Source organism: Danio rerio, chromosome 13, assembly GCF_052040795.2.
Source record: "Danio rerio strain M-AB ecotype USA chromosome 13, GRCz13ab, whole genome shotgun sequence".
In the NCBI taxonomy this organism is placed as follows: Eukaryota; Metazoa; Chordata; class Actinopteri; order Cypriniformes; family Danionidae; genus Danio; species Danio rerio.
The window spans coordinates 5,033,143-5,057,500 of NC_141033.1; the positions used below are offsets into that span (position 1 = coordinate 5,033,143).

At 36.9% G+C, this 24,358-nt stretch overlaps 3 protein-coding genes across 17 annotated transcripts in view; all 3 read right to left on the minus strand.

Moving 5' to 3' along the window:
* Positions 1 to 12,284, minus strand: part of abcg2c (ATP-binding cassette, sub-family G (WHITE), member 2c) — a 154,961-nt gene extending 142,677 nt beyond the window's left edge. For 4 of the 14 annotated variants that reach the window (XR_015505358.1, XR_015505354.1, XM_087278393.1 and 1 more), the window contains exons 1-3: positions 10,710 to 10,741; positions 7,339 to 7,529; positions 4,382 to 4,441 (exon numbers count right to left, since the gene is read on the minus strand). Coding sequence is in view for 4 of the 14 variants with exons in the window: in XM_087278393.1 (XP_087134519.1) it covers positions 4,382 to 4,441; positions 7,339 to 7,529; positions 10,710 to 10,712 (254 nt within the window). In the remaining 10 variants the exon portion in view is untranslated. 14 annotated transcript variants of the gene reach the window in all.
* The window catches only part of meis1b (Meis homeobox 1 b), a 598,746-nt gene that overhangs the window by 37,102 nt on the left and 537,286 nt on the right, over positions 1 to 24,358 (minus strand). The gene's annotated exons all lie outside the window — the stretch shown is intronic.
* The window catches only part of slc29a3 (solute carrier family 29 member 3), a 24,340-nt gene continuing 14,719 nt past the window's right edge, over positions 14,738 to 24,358 (minus strand). The window contains exons 6-8 of one of the 2 annotated variants that reach the window (XR_015505637.1): positions 22,103 to 22,265; positions 16,798 to 18,543; positions 14,738 to 16,615 (exon numbers count right to left, since the gene is read on the minus strand). Coding sequence is in view for 1 of the 2 variants with exons in the window: in XM_087278953.1 (XP_087135079.1) it covers positions 17,928 to 18,543; positions 22,103 to 22,265 (779 nt within the window). In the remaining variant the exon portion in view is untranslated. Of the gene's footprint in view, positions 18,544 to 22,102; positions 22,266 to 24,358 lie in introns of both variants that reach the window. The other variant, XM_087278953.1, reaches the window with a different exon arrangement.

Here is a 24,358-nt window from a genome sequence, read left to right on the forward strand (position 1 = left end):
CAGGCACCCGACACACATCAGCGAGATTTGTTTTGTTCACCAGCTAAGAGCTCAAATACCACTCAAGCTTGAAGATGATGATAGGATTTATTTATTTGTTTTAAAGAAAAGAAAAAAAGTTTATTCATTTAAAATAAAATGTTTATTAATAAGCAAGCATTTTTTGTGTGCATCTAATAGACGTTTAAATATAGACGTCTAATAGACATCGAAGCATAAATATCTTATAAAGCAGAGATAAAATTGGGTTGTCACTGAAAATATAATAGATATTTAAGTATGGACTAATCATTAAACAGACAGATTAGATTTAATTTACACATGTAGGGCCCTATCATACACCCGGCGCAGTGTGGCGCAAGGCGAGGCGCAATAGTCTTTTGGTAGTTTTAGCTTGGCGCAAGAATGGTTTTGAGGCGTTGCGCTACGCTGTTTAAATAACAAATGCATTAGCGCTCATATGTGCGCCCATAGGCGTTCTGGTCTAAAAAGGAGGCGTTCTGAGGCGGACCGCGGGCGCGTTGCTATTTTGAGAAACTATAATAGAATTTTCATTAGAACAAAACTAACCCGGACTAAACTCCGGCGCAGAGTTGCGCCTCGCTTACACACTGCTTAATATGCACAAGAGAGCAATAGGCAAATATCTTTACATATGAAAAAATGTAAATATTAAGCATATATATATATAGGATATAATAAGAATATATATAGGATATAAATATAAAGGATTAAAATATTACAAAGCATATTATTTTCTAACCAACATAAATATGAAATTCCACTGCTTTTATGCCTTCTTCATCTCGGGAGGCTTTTTCAGTTCATTCATAACAGTTTGCTTTTGTATAATGTTATTATTATTAGCAGTATTATTTATTATATCCATATTTATATTTGTTTTATGAAAACAAGCTTAGATTTGCCCACCTGTCAGGTTTTAGACCATATGGAGCACAGCATGTGTTTTAGGATATAACTCAGTATTTTGACCACACTTGGATATTATTGTTCATTTATTTGTTTGCTGGAAATTAGAACTGAATTTAGAAATAGTTTTGAAACGAATATTTGCGCTTAACAAACAAAATTAATTATTTATAGGCTAATTGATGTCTGTGCGTAAAGGATTCCCTATCCAAGAGCGAAAGTGTAAGTGATCCATTATCTCTCATTCTCACGCAGTAGATGCTCTGTTTAACAGTTTTCGGTTAAAAAACTGTAAACTGTTAAATGTTTGCTCGTGAAATGCTCAGTTTTTCCACTTAGACTTACTTTGCGTCCTGTGAATAGCGAATGCGCTCTTGGCGCGACGCAGCTGGCTCTCAAAGGGAATGGGAGATGAGACTCTAATTGGTTTATTCTCAAAACACACCTATAACTCATCAAGAAAATAAACTCAAACCTTTTAGCCCATGCGCCACGGCGCAAAGCGGATTTTCCCGTCCGTAAATTAGAAAAAACACGTCCTGCACATGGACCGTCAAAATAGAGCCCGTAGTCATTTATTCCAGTGCATTGATGACTAGTCTAGATTTGGTCTATTCTTATACAGTTCATCTATCAGATTTTCACTGACAACTCAAATTTGAGAAGCTTCATAAAGTAATTTGAGAGGAGCACGTGATTGATCAATATCACAATTATCTCTGAGCTCAGGGTTTTCTCCCGGGACAGCATGCCAAACCTTCTTAAAGCATCCAGCAATATCTAAGTGCAGAGGTCAGGAACCTTTTTTCAGCAAAGAGCCACTTCAGATTTTTTTTTTTAATCAAATGCATTTTTTAAAGAGCCATATGGTCAGTGTGTATATAACAAAACCTTTATATATTTATACACAAAATCTTTATTTATGTCCAACCACAACTCAGAAATAAACAAATATGACACAATGCAATGTATGAAGATAGGACAATTTACAGATTTTTTCTTTTTGCCATCGCCACTCATGAATGTTTGAATTCATGTGCATGAGGTTACCACAGAAATGTAAGAAATATAACTTGCCCTTTATTGTTGTCACGATTCAAGTTAAACCACAGCACCACATATGCGCATTGGTTGAAACGTCCTTTTATTATAAACCAAGCTCTTATTCATTTTGCTGTAGAAAATACAATATAAAGGAAATTGTAATTGTAATTTCAATAGGAAACTGATTTCTAGTAACGGTTACATTTTTTAAATTTTTTAAATATTATTGAAGAGAGACAGCTGGAGAGCCACATATTTTTGGCCAAAGAGCCACATGTGGCTCCCGAGCCATAGGTTCCCTACCCCTGATCTAAGTGTAAACTCTGGAAAGCGCTGCTTTAGCTAAAATATGTACGCTTGGATGTCTATTAGAGGTCTATCAAAGACACGATTGCTTTAGGAAATGCTTGAATTCTTTACGATTTAGATGAAAATGAAAACACTAGATTTTTTCTGCATATTTGCTGCAGTTACTGACACAAATCTGAATGAGAAGTTCTGAAATGTAATGCTAAAAAACTCTGTAATTCATATGAACAAAATGAATGCAATATTTTGCTTTGCTGTGCACAAAACAATACATTTTGAAAAATGATGGAAACCAAACCACTAATGTTATCAACTGACTTCCATTGGACATTTTTCAAAGTTTCTCCTTTTCAAGAAATAAACTTATACATAAATGGAGGGTATGCAAATGAAGACAGATTTTTAAAGGATTATCCATTAAGGCCGGCTGATGGCATTATCATCTTCTGTTGAACAGAATACTGGAGCTGAATTTAGTTAACATTGATCTGACTCGAGCTAAATAATGAGACTTTCGCTTCTAGTGCTACTCTAAAACACAATCTGAATTGGCTCTATAGTCTCCATAACTGATTTAACTCATTTCCTACTTATCCCTGTGGCTTTGATGCCAAATGCCCTGTATCAAACAATATAGAAATAAATAAATGTGAAAAAACTTTAACTTTGATTTGATATTTTGTCTAAAGCAGTGGTTCTCAAACTTTACCACCTTAGAAAAAAATTGTCTTAATAACCATAATAACCAGTATTGAAGTACAGTGGCATAGCTGGCCAAATTAAGTAGCTACAGTGTTGCACAGATCAAAAATGAGGCAAATTAATGCCTATTATTAAGAATATATGTAATTGTCAGCCACTTTAAACTTTATAAATAGTTTAAACATTAACTGTGTTTGCAGGTTAAAAAAAACAAACAGAAAAATTCAATGTTTACATTACAATGTGCTTTTGAAGGGCACCTATGGTGAAAAATCTACTTTTCAAGCTGTTTGGACAGACATACATGTAGGTATAGTGTATAGACCATCAAATTGGGGTGATATAAACACACCCAGTCCTTTTTTTTTCAATTTAACAACATAAAAAGGTGGACCAATTGGAGCGGTTTTCAGTCTGACCCCAACTTGACGTAGTAGTGTGTTCCCCTCGCCTAACAATAGTGACAGCTGTTGCATTAACATGTCCCGTTAGTCATTTGTATAATCATGTCAACAAGACCAGACGTGCGCAAAGCAACCGGGAATAAAAGCTCTGTTCAGTTTGCTAGGATCATCAATCATCATCAAATTTGATCAAGAGTGAGTTTCACATGTTTAAAATGGTTTAAAACAGAGGACGCGTGTAATGAAGTACAGCCATTTACTTCAGCTTTACTTCATTAGCACAGCCGCGTGTCAGAACAATTATGAAGGAAGACGCTTCAATCCCGGTTTGTGGACGTTAAATCAGGTTTATAATGTACATAAACATAACAGATATCCATACAACAGTGGAAATTAAGCTGCATCCTGTCACATATGCGTGCAAAAAGAGTGGGAAGCCAACGTTAAGGGCGTTCTGTCTGTCAGTGTGTGTGTGTGTTTGTGTGTGTGTGCGCGTGAACATTGTAACGATATTGTGTGTGACTAATCAATGCAACTGCACAACAAATACTCATTTGTAAAGTTCTTACAATAGTAATTCTCACAAACGCTACGTGAGACCTTCTTTCTTTAAGTCTGTCTGTTGTCTGACACAGCCGAGGGAGGAGATTAAAGCACGCAGAAAGACACGTAGAAACGGTGGGCAGGGAGGACTCGCCTTAAAGGCGCAGTACGACAAAACAACCCCCTGGTGGAAAGATGTATAGAACAGGATCTAGTAAAAGGTATAATGACAAATCTGATGGGTGTTTTTGAGCTGAAACTTTACATACACATTCTGGGGACGCAAAATACTTGTTTTAAATCTGAAAAAAGGGGTAACCTAGGTGCCCTTTAAAAGTTTATTAAAATGGCACTGTTCTCAAAGAGTAGAGATATTTTTTTTGAATATCAGGACTAGAAACTAGACAATAAGACAAAAATAACAAACAAAAATAAATGAACATGCTTACGATGTCTTTCCACTTCCAGTAGGGCCCATTATTGCGTTCATTCCCGGGTTCATGATCCCACTGCAACAGATTCAAAACACCAAACATCACTTTCTGAAAAGCTCTTAGGATGCTGTGTAACAAGTGTAAAACTATTTCATGGATTCATTTTCTTTTCAGCTTAGTCCCTTTATTAATCTGGGGTTGCCACAGTGGAATGAATCAACAAATTACCCAGCATATATTTTACATAGCGAATGTCCGTCCAGCTGCAATCTATCTCTGGGAAACATCCATATACTCTCATTCACACACATACACTACGGTCAATTTAGCTTAACCCAATTCACTTATAGCGCATGTTTTTGGACTGTGGGGGAAACTGGAGCACCCGGAGGAAACCCACGCCAACACGGGAAGAACATGCAAACTCCACACAGAAATGCCAACTGACCCAGCCGGGGCTTGAACCAGCGACCTCCTTGCTGTGACTATTTCCCTCCTTTTCCATTCAGCTCAGTCCCTTATTTATCAGGGATTTCCACAGCGGAATGAACCGCCACCTAATACAGCATATGTTTTAGGCAGCGGATGCCCTTCCAGTCACAACCTAGTTCCGTGCTTGTATCACTATTTCTTCATATTAAAAAAAATCGACATAATCAAAAAGCAATTACACAGACATCAAAACTGTTATTCCTTAAAGGTGTTGGGCTATCTAAAGTTTTCTCTATCTGGGGAAAGGGGATGATATAATGCAGATATATGGCAAGATGAATTAAGATAAACTTCATAATAAAAGTCTTTTAGAAGTCTTATCTTCCCTTGAGGCTAGAACCCTAAAACAAAATGTTCTGGTTACCACATCTTTTACAATAAAGATGGGACGGTTGGTACATGCACGGTTAAAGGTCAGATCAGATCCTCTTGTCCTTTAGTCAACAGCCGGAAAAACTACATACACATATACACACACAAACACATAAACAGTGCATCCGGAAAGTATTCATAGCGCTTCACTTTTTTTCACATTTTTTTATGTTAAAGCCTTTTTCCAACATGGATTAGATAAATTTATTTCCTCAAAATTTTACACACAATATCCCATAATGATGATGTGGAAAAAGATTTTTTGAAATTGTTGCAAATTTATTAAAAATAAAAAACCTGAAAAATGACATGTACATCAGTATTCACAGTCTTTGCCGTGAAGCTCTAAATTGAGCTCAGGTACATTCTGCTTCCACTGATCATTCTTGAAATGTTTCAGCAGCTTAATTAGAATTCAGTTGATTGCCCAGGGTTGACAGTGCATGTCAAAGCACAAACCAAGCATGAAGACAAAGGAATTGTCTGTAGATTTCCGAGATAGGATTGTCTCAAGGCACAAGGCTGGGGAAGGTTACGGAAAACTTTCAGAAAAGTTTCAGTGAGCACAGTGGCCTCTATCATCCGTAAGTGGAAGATGTTTGGAACCAACAGGACTCTTATTAGAGCTGGCCGGCCATCTAAGCTGAGTGATCGGAGGGAGAAGGGCCTTAGTCAGGGAGGTGATCAATAATCCGATGGTCACTCTGTCTGAGCTTCAGCGTTCCTCCGTGGACTACCTTACAGAAGGACAACCATCAGTGCAACAATCCATCAATCAGGCCTGTATGGTAGAGTGGCCAGACAGAAGCCGCTCTCCGCCTGGGATTTGCCAAAAAGCATCTGAAAGACTCTCAGACCATAAGAAACTAAATTCTCTGCTCTAATGAGACTGAAATTGAACTCTTTGGAGTGAATGCCAGGTGTTACGTTTAGAGAAAACCAGGTACTGCTCATCACCCGGCTAATACCATCCCTGCAGTAAAGCATGGTGGTGGCAGCATCATGGTGTGAGGATGTTTTTCAGCAGCAGGAACTGGAAGACTAGTCAGGATAGAGGGAAAGATGAATGCAGCAATATACAGAGACATCCTGAATGAAAACTTGCTTCAGAGTGCTCTTGACCTCAGACTAGGACGATAGTTCATCTTCCAGCAGGACAATGAGACAAAGCACACCGCCAAAACATCAATGGAAGGGCTTCACAACAACTCGGTGAATGTCCTTGAGTGGCCCAACCAGAGCCCAGACCTAAATCCTATTGAACATCTCTTGAGAGATTTGAAAATGGCTGTACATTGTCGCTTCCCATCCAACCTGATAGAGCTTGAGAGGTACTGCAAAGAGGAATGGGCAAAGATTCCCAAAGACAGGTGTGCCAAGCTTATGGCATCATATTCAAAAAAACTTGAGGCTGTAATCGCTTTTTTTTTCACATTGTCATTATGGGGTATTGTGTGTAGAATTTTGAGTAAATAAATGATTTTAATCCATTTTGGAATAAGGCTTTAACATAAAAAAATGTGGAAAAAGTGAAACGCTATGAATATTTTCCATAAGCACTGTATTATAAAGGATTTCCCCTCAAATATATTTATTTTTTGTCTTTCAAGACATCAAAGAATCCTGAAAATCTTAAAATAAAAAGTACCATTACTTATAACTGAGCACCAATAATAATTTATATTATATGAAAACCAAATTGGCATAATGCAATGATTTAGGAAGGATCATATAACATGGATGACTAAACTAATGACTGGTGAAAATTATATTTGATCTCTGTACAAATAAATTAAATTTTTATGCATTAGAAATAAACTGAACTGTAATAATATTTCACAATATGTAAAGACAAAAGTAGCCTTTGAGTTTAGGAAACACTTAAAAGAAGTAAAAAATAGTATAAAACTATTTTACCATAATATGTAGCTACGGCCATCTATACCTATATTAGTTTTGGCACAATCACAAACTCTTTGAAATAAATAAATCAAACCTGTGTGACAATTTTTTACAACGTACAGTAAGCTACAGGTTTATGACTACAAGCTTAAAGATCAAGAGAGTTTATCCATTGTTTTAATTATCAGTCTATGTTAAACCATCACCTGACATCTTTAAGGATGTCCTTTTCACGCCATTGGCAGCTAAACATTCCTAATCGTTCCTTGATGCGGTATCGGATTTGATGGAAGGTGACGGTGGGTCCTGGAGTCTGGAAACATGGCACTGACTCATCCGCATCTGTGGACGACTGCTCATTCACAACCACCTCATCCAGCATGATGCCTTCCTCTGCCTGAAGGAAGATTGAAATGAACAAAAATAAAATCTCATAGCACAAATTTTTCACATTTCCAGGTTTATTAGTAGTGGAAGTCATGATAGTTGGGTAAACTTAGAGTGCAATGAATGGGAGAGTACAACAAAGATTTTTTTTTACAATCCTGTTTGCTGAAATAATAAAAGACAACCTCAAGACTTGTTATCAAGACTTTCAGAAAAAGAAACAAAATTTTACATTCATAAATGTAAATTTACCAATAAGAAACCCAACTTTAAGGTGTTGGTGATGGATTTATGCTTATATATTAGTAGTATCAAAGATTCTCTAAATAAGAAAGCTTTACGCACTTTAAAACTTTGTCAACTCTACAATGTATTTATTTGATTACAACATATGTATATTTGTATGTGATTTATGCTTACCCCCTGGCGCATATATATATATATATATATATATATATATATATATATATATATATATAACTTTTAAAATGTTATAATAAAAAAAAGACTTTCAGAAAAAGGAAAGAAACAGTGTGAGATTGATAACGGCAGCCAGAAGAGAGAACAACATCAAATAGACGCTTCATTATAATATAAATGCCTCGCACAAGAGGTAATTTGTTTTTTGTAACTTGCAAAGATGATAAAATACATTCATGATTACATAGAAATGTTACGTTAAGTCAGCGGCAAATCCTTAGTGGTTAAATACGCTTACATATAGCACCACATTGCTCAAGGCGACCCGAGTTCGATTCCCGATTCGCCAACTCTTCCCCTCTCTTTGCTCCCAATACTTTCCTGTCTGTAATCTCAACTGTCCTATCTCAATTAAAGGTGAAAACCTCCTAAAAATAACTATTAAATTCAAACTATAATTGTTCAATTTAAAACATACGTTTTTAAAATCTAAATATTAAAAACGTTTACAAATATAAGATGTTAATGACCATTAAACCTGTCATAACAGGCTTGTCAAAGGGTTTATAACAACACTAGGGCTGCACAATAAATCGTTTCACCATGGGTATCGCAATGTACAAACCTGCAATAGTCACATCGCAAGATCTGCAATGCAAATTTGGATTATAATTAACCAGTAACCACAGTTCAGAACACCTGATATTTAAAGTCACTAGCTATGTTTCTATCCAAAGATGTGAATTGTATTATATTCAAGCACATAACTCGAATATCGCATAAAAGACATGAATGTCAGCATTTTCAGCCAATGAGTAAAAAAAGAACAAAACCGTAACTTTAACTGAGTATTGTTGCAGACCATGTCCATCCCTTTATGACCACAGTGTACCCATCTTCTGATGGCTACTTCCAGCAGGTTAATGCGCCATGTCATAAAGCATGAATCATCTCAGACTGGTTTTTGAACTGAGTTCACTGTACTGAATTGGCCTCCACAGTCACCAGAATTCAATCCAATAGAGCACCTTTGGGATGTGGTGGAACGGGAGATTCACATCATGGATGTACAGCCGACAAATCTGCAGCAACTGTGTGATGCTATCATGTCAAAATGGACCAAAATATCTAAGGAATATTTCCAGTACCTTGTTGAATCTATGCCACGAAGGATTAGGGCAGTTCTGAATTCAAAAGAGGGTACAAGTACTGGGTGTACCTAATAAAGTGGCCGGTGAGTGTATATGGTCACAGAAAAACTAAATATCACAATTTCAGTGCTTTCCAATATCATGCAGCCCTAAACAACACGTTAAGCATTCTAAAATACAAGCTTTCAATATTAACCATCTCCCCAATAATGATGCACAGAAATACAATGGTTTTCACAGGCATGATGCTGCTTTTTAAGAATCATGTTTATATGCTTAAGAACGTGATTACATATATAATAAAGTATACCAAAATTCCAAAAAATATGCTATAGACATTTTGTCTTTAAATAACGTCTGAATTATTCACAAAAGGACTACAAAATGAGCAGGGCTTGTAGTTCGATTGGTAACGTTAGCATATACAGAGTTTTATCGCACCTAAAGCACCTTTTGGTGGATTTCTGTCGCTTTTGTCAATGTTATGACATTGATGACAGTTGGTATACATTAAGAAATCCCAACTAACAGCACAGAACACAAAATAAATCGGGGTTTTCTTACCGAGCACTTACTGATGCTGGAGCTGTCGTTCTCCTAAAAATGATGTCACTTCCTGTACTAAGAACCTGGCTTTTTTTACAATATGGCACCACAGTTAATATTTATAGTTTATAAATCGTGTTTTAATCATTGCAAGTGTCACTGTTTAGCGTGAAACATCGCATTTACAACACTATTGTTCAGTGGGCAACAACGCCAAGCGTACAGGCGATTCATTTCTAGAGAATCGCCACGCAGCGCGACTCCAAAACAAATGAATCAAATGAACCGGTTCATTTAAATAACTCATAAAGCATATCCAGCAAAGCGAATGTGACAGCCAAATAAACGATTATTGCAGTCAATAACACTATAAAAGTAACATATTGAGGTGAAGTTGGTTTTATATTCGCACATTTGTTCTGTGACAACTTTACGCTCCCTGTTTACCATGGTACGTTGAATATATGGACGTGTAAATATGACTTTAAACAACATTAGCACTCAATTAACTGTGAACTTTACTACACTTTGATAGCCGTTGGCTGCAATTATAATTTCACTATTTAGCCAAAAATACTTTTCTGAAATTGGATTATTACAGAGAAAGTCCGAATTAATGTGTGAATATAAACGCACTTTAACGTACCTTAATCACAAACATGAGGTATTAGATAACGTAACAGTGTATGTTTACTTCCTGATTTACACAGTGATGCAAATGACAGGTCAGAAAAATAAATTGATTAGCATACGGCTTGATGTTAGGTCGTTTTCCCTTCACCGACAAGCCCCTTACTGTAGTATACTGTAATCGATATATCAGTGAAGACAATACTTTTTTTCAAAACACACAAAGATCACGACTAACATCATGTTTACAGAATGAGTTATCTGTGATGTCCAGTCCGATCGACAACAGTCTCGGGAGTCAAAAAGGAGCGAATAAATGGTGCTGGACAAAGTACACTTCAGACATACACTGAAACTTTCCATATGTTCAGTAGCTCATTGTCATCTCTGTCAGATGGTTGCATTGGCATTAAAGCTATTTAAAAAGGAACACATGTACATACCATGTCTGTCTGTGGCGGTCTTGGCCAGTACTAACTGTGGGTGGGCTTTAGCTCGCAGCTCCAGACGATCACGAAAGACGACGCAAAGCTGATAAACTGCTTCATATCTATACATCAATCACATCACAGCTTTACACTCGATGAACTGCTGGAGGAGGAATGAGCTGGTTATCGCAGGTTACAGTTACAGGTTAATGCACTTAAAGTGATTAGAAAGTGAGCTGTCACTACTTTTTTGAGGTACAAACTAAGGTAAAATTGCTTTTATATTCGCACAATCGTTCATTTTTTGAGTGACAACTTGTGACATGGTCCCTATATTGTTTACCACTTTGAATATTCGGTCTGAAATCTACAGGCTACACTGTAAACAATGCAGAGTTCCACACAAGGGACTTGTGTTGGGGCAACATGAATAAATTAAGCTAATTTAGAAGCTTTTACAAATATAAGTAGATTGAACATAGAACAATTAAGTTGCCGCCACAAAAAAAAAATAAAATAAAATAAAAATTGTGTTGTTTCAGCTCATTTTAAATAAATAGTTTGAGCAAATAGTGTAAGTACAGCATTAGCACTGTTTAATTCACTAAACAATGCTGTACTTTAATAGTAAATGGATTCTAATATGATTTTCTGTATTTAGGATTGTCAAAGATTTGCTGATGTTGTGAAAGCCTGGATATTGGAATATAAAACCAACTACTACAAACTGTGGCATTACTCTGTTTTTAAAATGTAGGCTTATGGAACTTAAAGGGCCATGAAACCCCCTCGTTTCAGCAGGGTGTTTTCACACCTCCACTTTGGAAAAAGTCAGAAAAGTGGGGGTGTCCAGCTCTGTTTAGGGGGGAGTGTCGGAGGAACTAAAGTGGGAGGGTGTGGGAGTGTCTATTTGGGCACGCGCGAGTTTCAGTCAAAATACACACAGGAGAAAGAGATGGTGTTTAACCTACATGGACATCTGTAGTGGAATTATTTGCCAAATTATTAACTGGTGGACTTTAACTGCAGTTTGGCTCTTTCATTCAGGGAATTCATTCATGTCCCTCGCGACAAACACGATATTTGATTCGAGGATCTGCTCTAAGCGTGTATTTTTCATGCAATGTTTTATACCGCACGGTGAATGAGAGAAAAAAAAACCTCAGCATTTCCCGGAAACTTAGACGCACACGGCAGGTAACGTCAGAAAGCCGCGTGTGTTATTCCGGTCACAAAATGCGGTGCTAACATGTTTGCCCTCAGTGCAATAGTTAACTTAATTCGATACGAACAAACTGAATAAACAAAGAGCACTGGTCGCTCACTTACCAAATCTGTAGAGACAGAACAATCACCAGCAACTAGAGCCGCGTCTGAAGAGAAGACTACATCCGGAATCCGGATCTCAGCGTTTGCAGATGAGAACAGCTCTCAGGTAAACAATAATCCTCCTTAGACACGTAAGTTATTGTTGTCGCGCGTCGCGTACACTGTTAATCCACACGTGAGTCTGAGCTCTCACAGAGAGAAAATGAAAACGAAACTTAACTGCAGCAAAATTTAAAAGCAACACTTCACGCTTGTTTTGCCAACACAACGTGGCGTCTCTGTGGTGTAAAGACGGTGACAGTAATGAATATTAATGAAGTTGCACAATAGAGCGCGCTGATTGGTTTGAACCAAGGCTTACTCATGCATTAATGCATCACACTGTAAGACGTAATAAGGCACACTCTGGCACAGACGTCCAGTCTGCACGCTGGAATACAACGCTATTATGTCATGACCGTGACGCAGCTTCAAAAATTCGTTTCAAACAGGAAGTACGAATTTGCTTGAAATAACGCAAAAACAACCAATTTACACTTTTTAGTGAAATATAGGTGTCCTAATAGTGTTTTTAGCAGTGTGGGACACATATACGACTGTCAATAGCTCAAAAAATGTGTTTTGGTGTTTCGTGACCCTTTAATGTAAGCACAAAAATCAAGAACACGCACCTTAAATATGACCTGTCCTATAGTGTGACAGCATAAATGAAGAAAAACAACTCTTAATAATATAGAAATATAGAGGGAGAGCGATTCATCGTCAGGGTTGGATACTTACAGTTGAAGTCAGAATTATTAGCCCCCCCTTTTTATTTTTTTTCAACACATTTTTAATGATAATAGTTTTAATAACTCATCTCTAATAAGTGATTTATTTTATCTTTGACATGATGACAGTAAATAATATTTGACTAGATATTTTTCGAGACACTTCTATACAGCTTAAAGTTATTTTATAAAATTATTAATAGTATTTTAATATAATTTCCATGACTTGTTGGACATCTTCAATAAAAAGTGGACACCAAAGGACAGCACAGCTTAATAATGTTATAGTGGTTCCAAACAAGTTATATATGTGAAAAATCTGAAACAAAAAATTAACAGATGCAGGTCATGAGGGGACTTCAGGGGCCTGCACAGGGGGCTTCAGTCACATGATCTTAAATGGGGTACTTCAAATGTCATACCAGAGGATATGGTTTTCAGTGACAAAAGGTATCCAGTGTAGGCCTGTAGCCAGGAAGGATTCGAGTGGTTCAAAACAACCACCCCTCACTGACAAAGTTCCAGAATTTGTCCCATATATGAGCTTATTTGTCCTATTTTAACTGCTATATCATTGCAATAAGTGAAAACAACCCATCGAAAAGGCTTTAAGACCAAGCGGAATTCTGTATGGCCTATCATGACTGCAGCTAGTCAGTTTTGACCAATGCAAACAAGTATTTTTCATGAGTCCAACATCCCGCTGTGCAAGAAAACACACAATCTGATGTAAGTGAGGTCGTCTTTTACTAATATATTTGTTTTTAAAATGGAGAAAACAGTTTACAAGTAACTTTTATTTCTAAATCTTGGACCTTATTCATGAAAAAAAATAACCAATAAACAGGTGTGAAGCACCAAAAGCAGGTCATATTAAAATTAATTTGAATACTATTGGCTATTGTTGTTTTCCATGAATTTTCAAATGTAATTAATTAATAAATTTTATTGGCGAAATTCTGACTGAATAAAGTTTAATATGCTGGCCAGCTTGTTATTAATAATTTGCCTAATAATTGACAATAAGCTTGTTTTTAATTTTAAATCGGTTATTTTTTTAATGATACTTGATGTAATAAATTTGTATTTAAAAAATATTTATTTCTTTATTATAAAGCTTTAGGAAGTTTTTTGGTACATCAAAAAAGTGTGGTTATGATGACCATCCGACAAGCTAATGCAGATAACAATAGTGCTTATAATCTATTTAAATCTCATAATTAAATATAAAATGAGGTGTGTGACTATTAAAAGGTCCATATTTTAAGAAAAAAGAACCACCCCTTCGACCAGGCTGATTACGGGCCTGCAGTTCATATGTTTTTAGAAATGGATGAACTCAAATTGATGAACAAAAAATTATTATGATTTACTAAAATAGCCACTTGTAAAATTAGGCCGGAGGTATTTATTAATGATTTTATGTGTTGATTTATTGAACAAAGAAATATTTAAGGGCGAGGCAGTGGCGCAGTAGGTAGTGCTGTTGCATCACAGCAAGAAGGTTGCTGGGTCGCTGGTTCGAGCCTTGGCTCAGTTGGCGTTTCTGTGTGGAGTTTGCATGTTCTCCCAGCTTTCGCATGGGTTTCCTCCGGGTGCTCAGGTTTCCCCCACAGTCCAAAGACATGCGGTACAGGAGAATTGGGTAGGCTAAATTGTCCGTAGTGCATGAGTGTGTGTGTGGATGTTTCCCAGAGATGGGTTGCGGCCAGAAGGGCATCCGCTGCGTAAAAACTTGCTGGATAAGTTGGCGGTTCATTCCGCTGTGGCGACCCCGGATTAATAAAGGGACTAAGCCGACAAGAAAATTAATGAATGAATAAATGAATGAGAAATATTTAATTATTTACTGCAATTTAAATGATGGTGGCAAAACTAAATATACAACTTTTTGTCATGCTTGGCAGTGAAACTGCAGTGACACTGATGAAACAAACTACTAAATTAGAAAACTCAAAATGATTTAATTAGTTATTTTCAGGGTTTTTAAAGGTAAGAAGTGTGGTGCCACTGGGTTATGAAATAAAGGCAGGCTTATGGGAGTTTATCTAAACACCAAATCATTAATATTCAAAATATATACCCAGAAACCTAAACAATAACTCATCCATATACACCCACCAGCCACTTTATTAGGTACACCTGTCCATCTGCTTGCTAATGCAAATTTCTAATCAGCCAATCACATGGCAGCAACTTAATGCATTCAGGCATGCGGACATGATCAAGACGATCTGCTGCAGTTCAATCCGAGCATCAGAATGGGGAAGAAAGGGGATTTAAGTGACTTTGAATGTGGCATGGTTGTTGCTGCCAGACGGGCTGGTCTGAGTATTTCAGAAACTGCTGATCTACTGGGATTTTCAGGCACAATCATCTCTAGGGTTTACATAAAATGGTCTGAAAAAGAGAAAATATGCAGTGAGCGGCAGTTCTGTGGGCGCAAATGCCTTGTTGATGCTGGAGGTCAGAGGAGAATGGCCAGACTGGTTCCAGCTGATGGAAAGGCAACAGTAACTCTAATAAGCACTCGTTACAACCGAGGTCTGCAGAAGAGCATCTCTGAATGCACAACGCGTCCAACCTTGAGGCAGATGGGCTACAGCAGCAGAAGAACACACCGGTGCCGCTCCTGTCAGCTAAGAACAGGAAACTGAGGCTACAATTCAAAATTGGACAATAGTAGATTGGAAAAACATTGTTTGATCTGATGAGTCTCGATTTCTGCAGCGACATTTGGATGGTATGGTCCAGAATTCACCCAAAAATGAAAATTGACTGACTATTTATTCACCCTTAAGTGGTTATAAACCTTTAGGAGTTTCTTTCTTCTGTTTAACACAATATAAGATATTTTAAAGAAAGACAGAAACCTGTAACTATTGACTCCCATACAAATACTATGGAAGTCGATGGTTACAGGTTTCCAGCTTTCCTTCTTTTTCTTTCTTCAAAATATCTGCCTTTGTGTTTCAACAGAAGTCAAATAGGTTTGGAACAAGTTGAGGGAGAGTAAATGACAGAATTGCCATTTTTGGGTGAACGACCCCTTTAATTACAAAAACAAAGCAATAGACAGGTGCTAACCCAGAGCCCACGCCTGAACCTTATCTGTACTTTATTTCTCCTAGTAATTAGTTAAGCACAGTATTAGATAAGTACACTATAAAATAAAGTGAAACACTATTTGTTAGATATGCTATATTTCATAGCATTGAACTTAAAATGTGTACTTTCACTTTAAATCTCTCTCATTTTTTCCAACATTGAGGATTTTTTCTTCAGCCATTGCAAGCTGTTTTGTACAGCTTAAAATAATTGCAAGTGGATGACACTGGACGCCATTCAAATTCAATTTAAAAGCAGCTGCGCCCACTTTTATGTGAAGATCTAGGTGGATAAATAGCACACTGTAAACACGGCTAAAAGCCTTAAGCCCTTCCAGTTTATGTCTGTGAATTATGGCAATAAAATATACAATGTGTATACAAGTGTTTTTATTACAGACCAAAGCTGATCCCAAACATGGCCATTAAAAGATTGCCTTCTATTTTCTATTAAAGCATGACCATAAAATCCTTAAAAAAGGTGTTTATTTTAAGTAATTTATTTTAAAACATTAAAGGGATAGTTCACTCAGAAATTTCTGTCATCCTTTACTCTCTCCACTTCAGTTCCAAATCTGTTCTTTCCTCTACTGAACACAAAGGAAGATACTTTGAAGAATGTTGGAAAGAAAAAAACAGCAATTGACTTCCATTGTATTTTTTTTTCTTACTTCTATGAATGAAAATAACAATTTTCCAGCATTCTTCAAAATATCTTCCTTTGTGTTTGACAGAAAAAAAGAGTGCAAGTGAGTGCAAGTTGAGTTTCTTTCTTCTATTGAACACAAAGGAAGATACTTTGAAGAATGTTGGATAGGAAAACACCTTTTGACTCCTATAGTATTTTGTTTTTACTACTATGGATGACAATGCCAATTTTCCAGCATTCTTCAAAACATATTCCTTTGTGTTCTACAGAAAAAAAAGGAATACATTAAAGTTTTAAACCATTTGAGGTTCTTTCATCTATTGAGCACAAAGGGGGATATTTTGAAGAATGTTGGGGGGGAAACAGCCATTGACTTTCATAGTATATTGTTTTTACTAGTATAGATGACAATTACATTTTCCAGCATTCTTCAAAACATCTTCCTTTGTGTTCAACACAAAAAGAGATAATACATAATAAAGTTTAGAACCACTTAGGCAAGTTGAGTTTGACAGCCAATGACTTCCATAGTATTTTTTGTTTCTATGAATGACATTGTTAATTTTCCAGCATTCTTCAAAACATCTTCCCTTGTGTTCAACAATAAAAGAAACATATTAAAGTTTAGAACCACTGGTGTTCCTTTCTTCTATCAAACACAAAGGAATATACTTGAGGAGAAAAAACAGCCATTGACTTTCAATAGTACTTTTTGTACTTCTATGGACGACAATGCCAATTTTCCAGCATTCTTCAAAACATCTTTCTTTGTGTTCAACAGAAAACAGAAACATTTTAAAGTTTAGAACCACGGCACTTCCTTTCTTCTACTGAACACAAAGGAACATATTTTGAAGAATGCTGTGACAGCCATTGACTTCTATTGCATTTTGTTTTTACTAGTATGACAATGCCACATTTTCAGCATTCTTTAAAACATCTTCTTTTGTGTTCTACAGAAAAAAAAAGAAATGCATTAAAGTTTTAAACCACTCGAGGTTCTTTGATCTATTGAACACAAAGGGAGATATTTTGAAGAATGTTGGGGGGGAAACAGCCATCGACTTTCATAGTGTTTTGTTTTTACTAGTATAAATGACAATTACATTTTCCAGCATTCTTTAAAATATCTTCCTTTGTGTTCGACAGAAAAAAAAAGAAACATATTAAAGTTTAAAACCACTTGAGTGAAAGTAAATGAAGATGAAATGTTCATTTTTGACTGAATTTTCCCTTTAAAATCAAGATTAAAATCCAGATCCAAGCCATTTGGACCATTAAAATGCATATAAAACTAAAAAATTATGAAAATGGTGGATTTGGCAAAAACCTCGAGTGCAGTAGTGTAAACGCTCTGTCCTATGTCATTGATTGGCCCTCATATACTGTGAACGAGTCCCACAGAGAAAGCTGAACCCACAGCCAAGCCAAGCGTAAGGAAGAAGGACATAATGACACCCGCAGGCTCAGCAAGTTCCCGCGGCACAACTTTGGGCCCATAGATCATAGGCAGTGTGCCCAGATAGCCGTTAGAAACCCCCAACACGCAGATGAAGACCACAGGGAAGAGGTCATGTGCAAAGAAGACGTTGTGCAGGTGGTACCGTGGCTGATAGTTGCAGAAGACGAACAGAGGAACCAAAATCGTTCTGGAGATGACCAGCAACGGCAGCAAGCCACTGGTGGGTCCCGGGATTTGCAGCCACGCGGTCATCTGCCGGCCACTGAAGTCTGCAACGTTGTACAGTAAAAAACTAGTCAGAGGCACAAAGTATGTGGTGGACCAAGGGTTCCCGGAGTCTTGGTTCATGGATTGGATTCCGGAAGACAAGGCGGGGAAAATCATGATGGAGATGAAGAAGACGTAGAAGACGCAGAAGCCCAGCACCCAGGTCTTCTTCAGGATGGGTTTGAGAGGTGGCACAGAATTAGCCGATGCGTCTGAGCTGCCGTTGGATTCAGTACTGGGTAAAGCAGCCAATTCCATGTAGTATCTGAAAGAGAGAAAATCCTGATCAGTTAAGTTTCAGTTAGCATCAGGGCCGCACAATATATCATTTCAGCATCGATATCACAATGTGCGAATCTGCAATCCACCCAAAAAATCACTTCTGCTGTTGGTTCTTAAAAATGAGCTGAAACTGCATAATTGTTTTATGTTCAATCCACTTAAATTTGTGAAAACAAAACAGTGAACTTCCTTCATGTTGTCCCAACACAAATTGACTCTGTGGAACCCAGTGTATTTTACAGTGTAGTCACTATACATCACCATTTCTGTTGAGTCGGGATTAAAACAATCATTTAAACCATTAAGGCATTAGATATGAATGATACAAAACTGAAATATATATAAACCCAAGCCTAGCCCTAACCTTAACCCTAAATGTTTTTATGACTAAGGGCTCTATTTTGACGGTCCATGCGCAGAGCGCAAAACGCAGGGCGCAAACGCTTTCAGGGCGTGTCAGGACGCGTTTTTGCTAATTTAAGGACGGGAAATCTGCTTTGCGCCGTGGCGCATGGGTTAAAAGGGTTGAGTTTATTTTCTTAATGAGTTATAGGTGTGTTTTGAGAATAAACCAATTAGAGTCTCATCTCCCATTCCCTTTAAGAGTCAGCTGCGTCGCACCAAGAGCGCATTCGCTATTTACAGGACGCAAAGTAAGTCTAAGGGGAAAAACTGAGCATTTCACAAGCAAACAGTTAACAGAAAACTGTTAAACAGAGCATCTACTGCGTGAGAATGAGAGATGATGCATCTACTTTCACATTCGCTCTTGGATAGGGAAACCTTTACGCACAGACATCAATTAGTCTATAAATAAATACTTTTGTTTGTAAAGGGCAAATATTCGTTTTAAAACTATTTCTAAATTCAGTTCTAATTTCAAGCAAACAAATGAATAATAATAACAAAATGTCTTCAAAAACCTGAGTTATATCCTGAAACACATGCTGTGTCCCATATGGTCTAAAACCTGACAGGTGGGCAAATCTAAGCTTGTTTTTAATAAAACAAATATAAATATGAATATAATAAATAATACTGATAATAATAATAACATTATACAAAAGCTAATTGTTATGAATGAACTGAAAAAGCCTCCCGAGATGAAGAAGACATAAAAGCAGTGATTTTTCATATTTATGTAGGCTAGAAAATAATATGTTTTGTAATATTTTAATCCTTTATATTTATATCCTGTATCTATTCTTATTATATCCTATATATATATATATCCTTAATATTTACATTTTTTCATATGTAAAGATATTTGCCTATTGCTCTCTTGTGTGTATTAAGCAGTGTGTAAGCGAGGCGCAACTCTGCGCCGGAGTTTAGTCCGGGTTAGTTTTGGTCTAATGAAAAATCTATTATAGTTTCTCAAAATAGCAACGCGCCAGCGGTCCGCCTCAGAACGCCTTCCTTTTTAGACCAGAACGCCTAATGAGCGAAAATGCATTTGCTATATAAACAGCGTAGTGCAACGCCTTAAAACGACTCTTGCGCCAAGCTGAAACTACCAAAAGACTATTGTGGCGCGCCTTGCGCCACATTGCGCCAGGTGTATGATAGGGCCCAAAGTCTCAAAGATGTTCTGAAATATAAACATTTCTCTGTTTTTGTGCCTGACCTGATAATCAGCAGACGGGCCGCTGAGTTTGGCAGATGTGGAATTTTGAAATCTCTATAGGCCTTGTGTATAATAATAATAGTACACAAAGGCACATCAGCAGCACACCCATCATCACAATTGTGTCACGAAACTGCGGTTTGACCCGAGACCTCGAGTGAAACTCACAGACCCACAGTTCCTCTTTCTGTCCCTTCAACAGCGTCTCGACAAAAAAAAAAAAAAAAAACAGTGCGAGTATCATGTGGTTTAAGGGAGATACTCACGAGACAAAATGAAAGAAATCTATGCTCCTTTTGTATCTGCGGACTCAGATGTTGAGTGTAGTGAAATGTTCATGATGGTTTCCAAGGCTGGGGGTTATAATAAGTAATATATATTATATCATATCTAGATCGCAACAAAGTACCAACTATAATTAGACTGTCCTGTATAAATTCTCACAATCAGACAACAGTTACCTTTCCATAGCAAATTATTTATATTATATTTTTGGTCACACTTTACAATAAGGTTCATTAGTTAATGTTAATTAATGCATTTATTAACATGAACAAACAATGAACAATACATTTACTACAGTATTTATTCATGTTAATAAACGTTAGTTAATGAAAATACAGTAGTTCATTGTTAGTTCATGTTAACTCATGGTGCATTAACTAATGTTAGCAAGCATGGACTTAAATGTTAATAATGCATTATTAAATGTTCATTTATGATTAATAAATGCTGTACATGTGTTGTTCATGATTAGTTCATGTTAGTAAATGCATTAACTAATGAACCTTATTGTAAAGTGTTACCGATATTTTTTTTATTTATTCTTTCTCTTTCTATTTTTTACTGTGTCATATAAATTATCTTCTTTACATTACTTTCATACCTGTGTGATACAAATAATTATGCACAAATATATCCGTGAGACTCATAGGTGATATTTCTATGACAGTGTCAGCTTATGGATGCATTTCAAATTTAACTTACAAACAATATTCATTCATTCATTCATTTTCTTTTCGCCGTAGTCCCTTTATTATTCTGAGGTCGCCACAGCGGAATTAACCACCAATTTATCCAGCATATGTTTTACGCAGCGGATGAACTTCCAGCTGAAACCCATCACTGGGAAACACACATACACTTGCATTCACACACATACACTATGGACAAGTCAGCCTACCCTATTCACCTGTACCGCATGTGTTTGGACTTGTGGGGGAAATCGGAGTACCCGGAAACATGGGGAGAACATGCAAACTCCGCACAGAAACTGTTAGGACAGCTTGTACACTCAAAAAAAGTTTGGTCTTTTTTTTTAAACTGCTTGGTCAAACTACTTATTTAAAATGTGCTTAAACAACACAACTGTGGATATTTTTTTGGGGCGGAGGGGGGACTTGTGTTCAACGTTTAGTATGTTCAATACACTTAAATTTGTTAGGTTAACTTAATCGATCTGTGTTAGGACGACATGAATGAATTGTGTGGAACCCATTCATTCATTCATTTTCTTGTCGGCTTAGTCCCTTTATTAATCCGGGGTCGCCACAGCGGAATGAACCGCCAACTTATCCAGCAAGTTTTTACGCAGCCGATGCCCTTCCAGCCGCAACCCATCTCTGGGAAACATCCACACACACATTCACTCACACACTCATACACTACAGACAATTTAGCCTACCCAATTCACCTGTACTGCATGTCTTTGGACTGTGGGGGAAACCAGAGCACCCGGAGGAAACCCAAGCGAAGTTAGGGAGAACATGCAAACTTCACACAGAAACGCCAACTGAGCCGAGGTTCGAACCAGTGACCTTCTTGCTGTGAGGCAACAGCACTACCTACTGCACCACTGCCTCGCCTGTGTGGAACCCCGCGTTTAAAAAAATTACAGTCAAAGAGATTTGCTCACCTTGAGTATTCCAGTTTGGGCAGCATCAGGTACATGATGATACACACAACAGTGAAGATCACAGCGCTGAGGAAAAACACCAGCGCACTGCTGGTCACGTCACCTGACACAGCCAGATCTACTATTGACGACACCGCACTCAAAGTGCCGCCCATCGCCTGACCTGAGGATCAAAGACCAAATCATGAGCCTTGTGTTCAACATGCCTCCAAGATATATGCATATATACACATGTACAAAGATGTAAGCATTTCGAAGAATTTTGCCCAGCCTCAGATGAACACACATGATATCTCACACCATGTGATTATTTATTTAGCAGAAAATAAATCCAAGATTGATTTTTTTATCCCTTCATTGAGTCATCATTTATTTACTTTTGAATGCGTGGAAATATATACAGTTGAATCCAGAAGTTTACATACACTGTATATAAAGGCACATAACCATTTAAAAAAAGGTCAGATGTTAACGTGACTAAACTATTTCTCTTTTAGGTAAGTTAGGATGATCACATGTTTTGCTTAAAAGCAGAATAATGAGAGAGAGATTTTTTGTGTGAAATTGTTATAACTTTTCTTGAAAGTCAAGTTTACATTCAATAAGATTATTATGCTGCTGAAAAGGCTCAGATGATGGTGTCAAGGTTTTGGAAGTTTCTGATTGGCTAATGGACAACATTTAAGTTAACTGGAGGTACAACTGTAGAATAGTATTTAAGGAAAACCTCAAACACACTGCTTCCTTGTGTGACAACATGGGAAAATCAAAAAGTCAGAATCAACAATAAAGCCAGATTACAATCTGCTAAATTACACTGGGAAAAAGACACATTTTTGGAGACATGTCCTGTGGTCTGATGGAACTAAGATTGAACTGTTTGGCCATAATGATCAGTGTTACATTTGGAGGACAAAGGGGAAAGCTTACAAGCCTAGGAACACCATCCCAACTGTGAAGTATGGGGGTGGCAGCCTCATGTTGTGGGTCTGTTTTGCTGCGGGAGGGACTGGTCCACTTCACAGCATAGATGGCATCATGAAGAAAGAACATTATGTAGAAATACTGAAGCAACATCTCAAGACATCAGCCAGGAAAGTAAAACTTGGCCACAAATGGGTCTACCAAACAGACCATGACCCTAAGCATACTGCCAAATTAGTTAAAATGTGCTTTAAGGACAACAGAGTGAATGTTTTGGAGTGGCCATCACAAAGCCCTGATCTCAATCCTATAGAAAATTTGTGGGCAGAGTTGAAAAAGCTTGTGCGAGCAAGACAGCCAACAAATCTGACTCAGTTACACCAATTCTGTCAGGAGGAATGGGCCAAAATACCTTCAAAGTGTGGAAGGATAGCCACAGCATTTGACTAAAGTTATACAGTTTAAAAGCAAAGCTAAAAAAAAAATACCAAGGAAATGTGTACACTTTTGACTGTCTAGAAATTAGTAAAAACAATTCTCAAAAAAAAAATTCTCTCATTATTTTGGCATTTAGCAAATGTAAATCATTTAGGTAATCCTAACGGACCTAAAATAGTAAATATATAGTATGATTTACCATTAGACATTTAAAAAAAAATGGTTATGTTTCTTTTTTTAGAGCGCATGTAAACCTGTGGTTTTAACTCTATTTATTCAATGTTTATATTGATTTCAGTAATATTATTGACCAATATGCAACTTTTTATATGATTTATTTACATTGAGTTTGTAAAGTAATATTTTCTTTCTTTTAGTAGATATATTAAATGAGAGGCTTTGTGGATCTAGTTTTATTCCCATTAAATAAATGTTAAAAAGGTATTCAATTCATCTTTATTTCTATAGCGCTTTTATGATGTAGATTGTGTCAAAGCAGCCTAACATAGAGGAAGTTCTAGTAAATTGAAACTGCTTCAGGCCAGTTTTCAGAGTTGGAGTTAAGTTTAGTTCAGTCCAGTGCAATACAGTAATGAAAATGTTATCGCTGAAAGCCAAAAAACTAAAGAGCAACTCCAACTATGTGCTTTATTATTGTAATAACATAGCTATTCTTTTTTATTTCATGTTTTGAAAATAAAACTGCAAAGAAATGTAGCTCCTGGGATGTATTTTGCTCTCTCCAGAAATGTCTATAATGGTACGTAATCAGAATGAGCCTGGGTTGGTAATTAGATATGACCTAACATTGTTCTGCCATACTATTGCACTTCTCTGCTTCTTACTATTTCTTTAGATGTGTTTTTTAACCAAACTACCCCTATCATTTTAGTA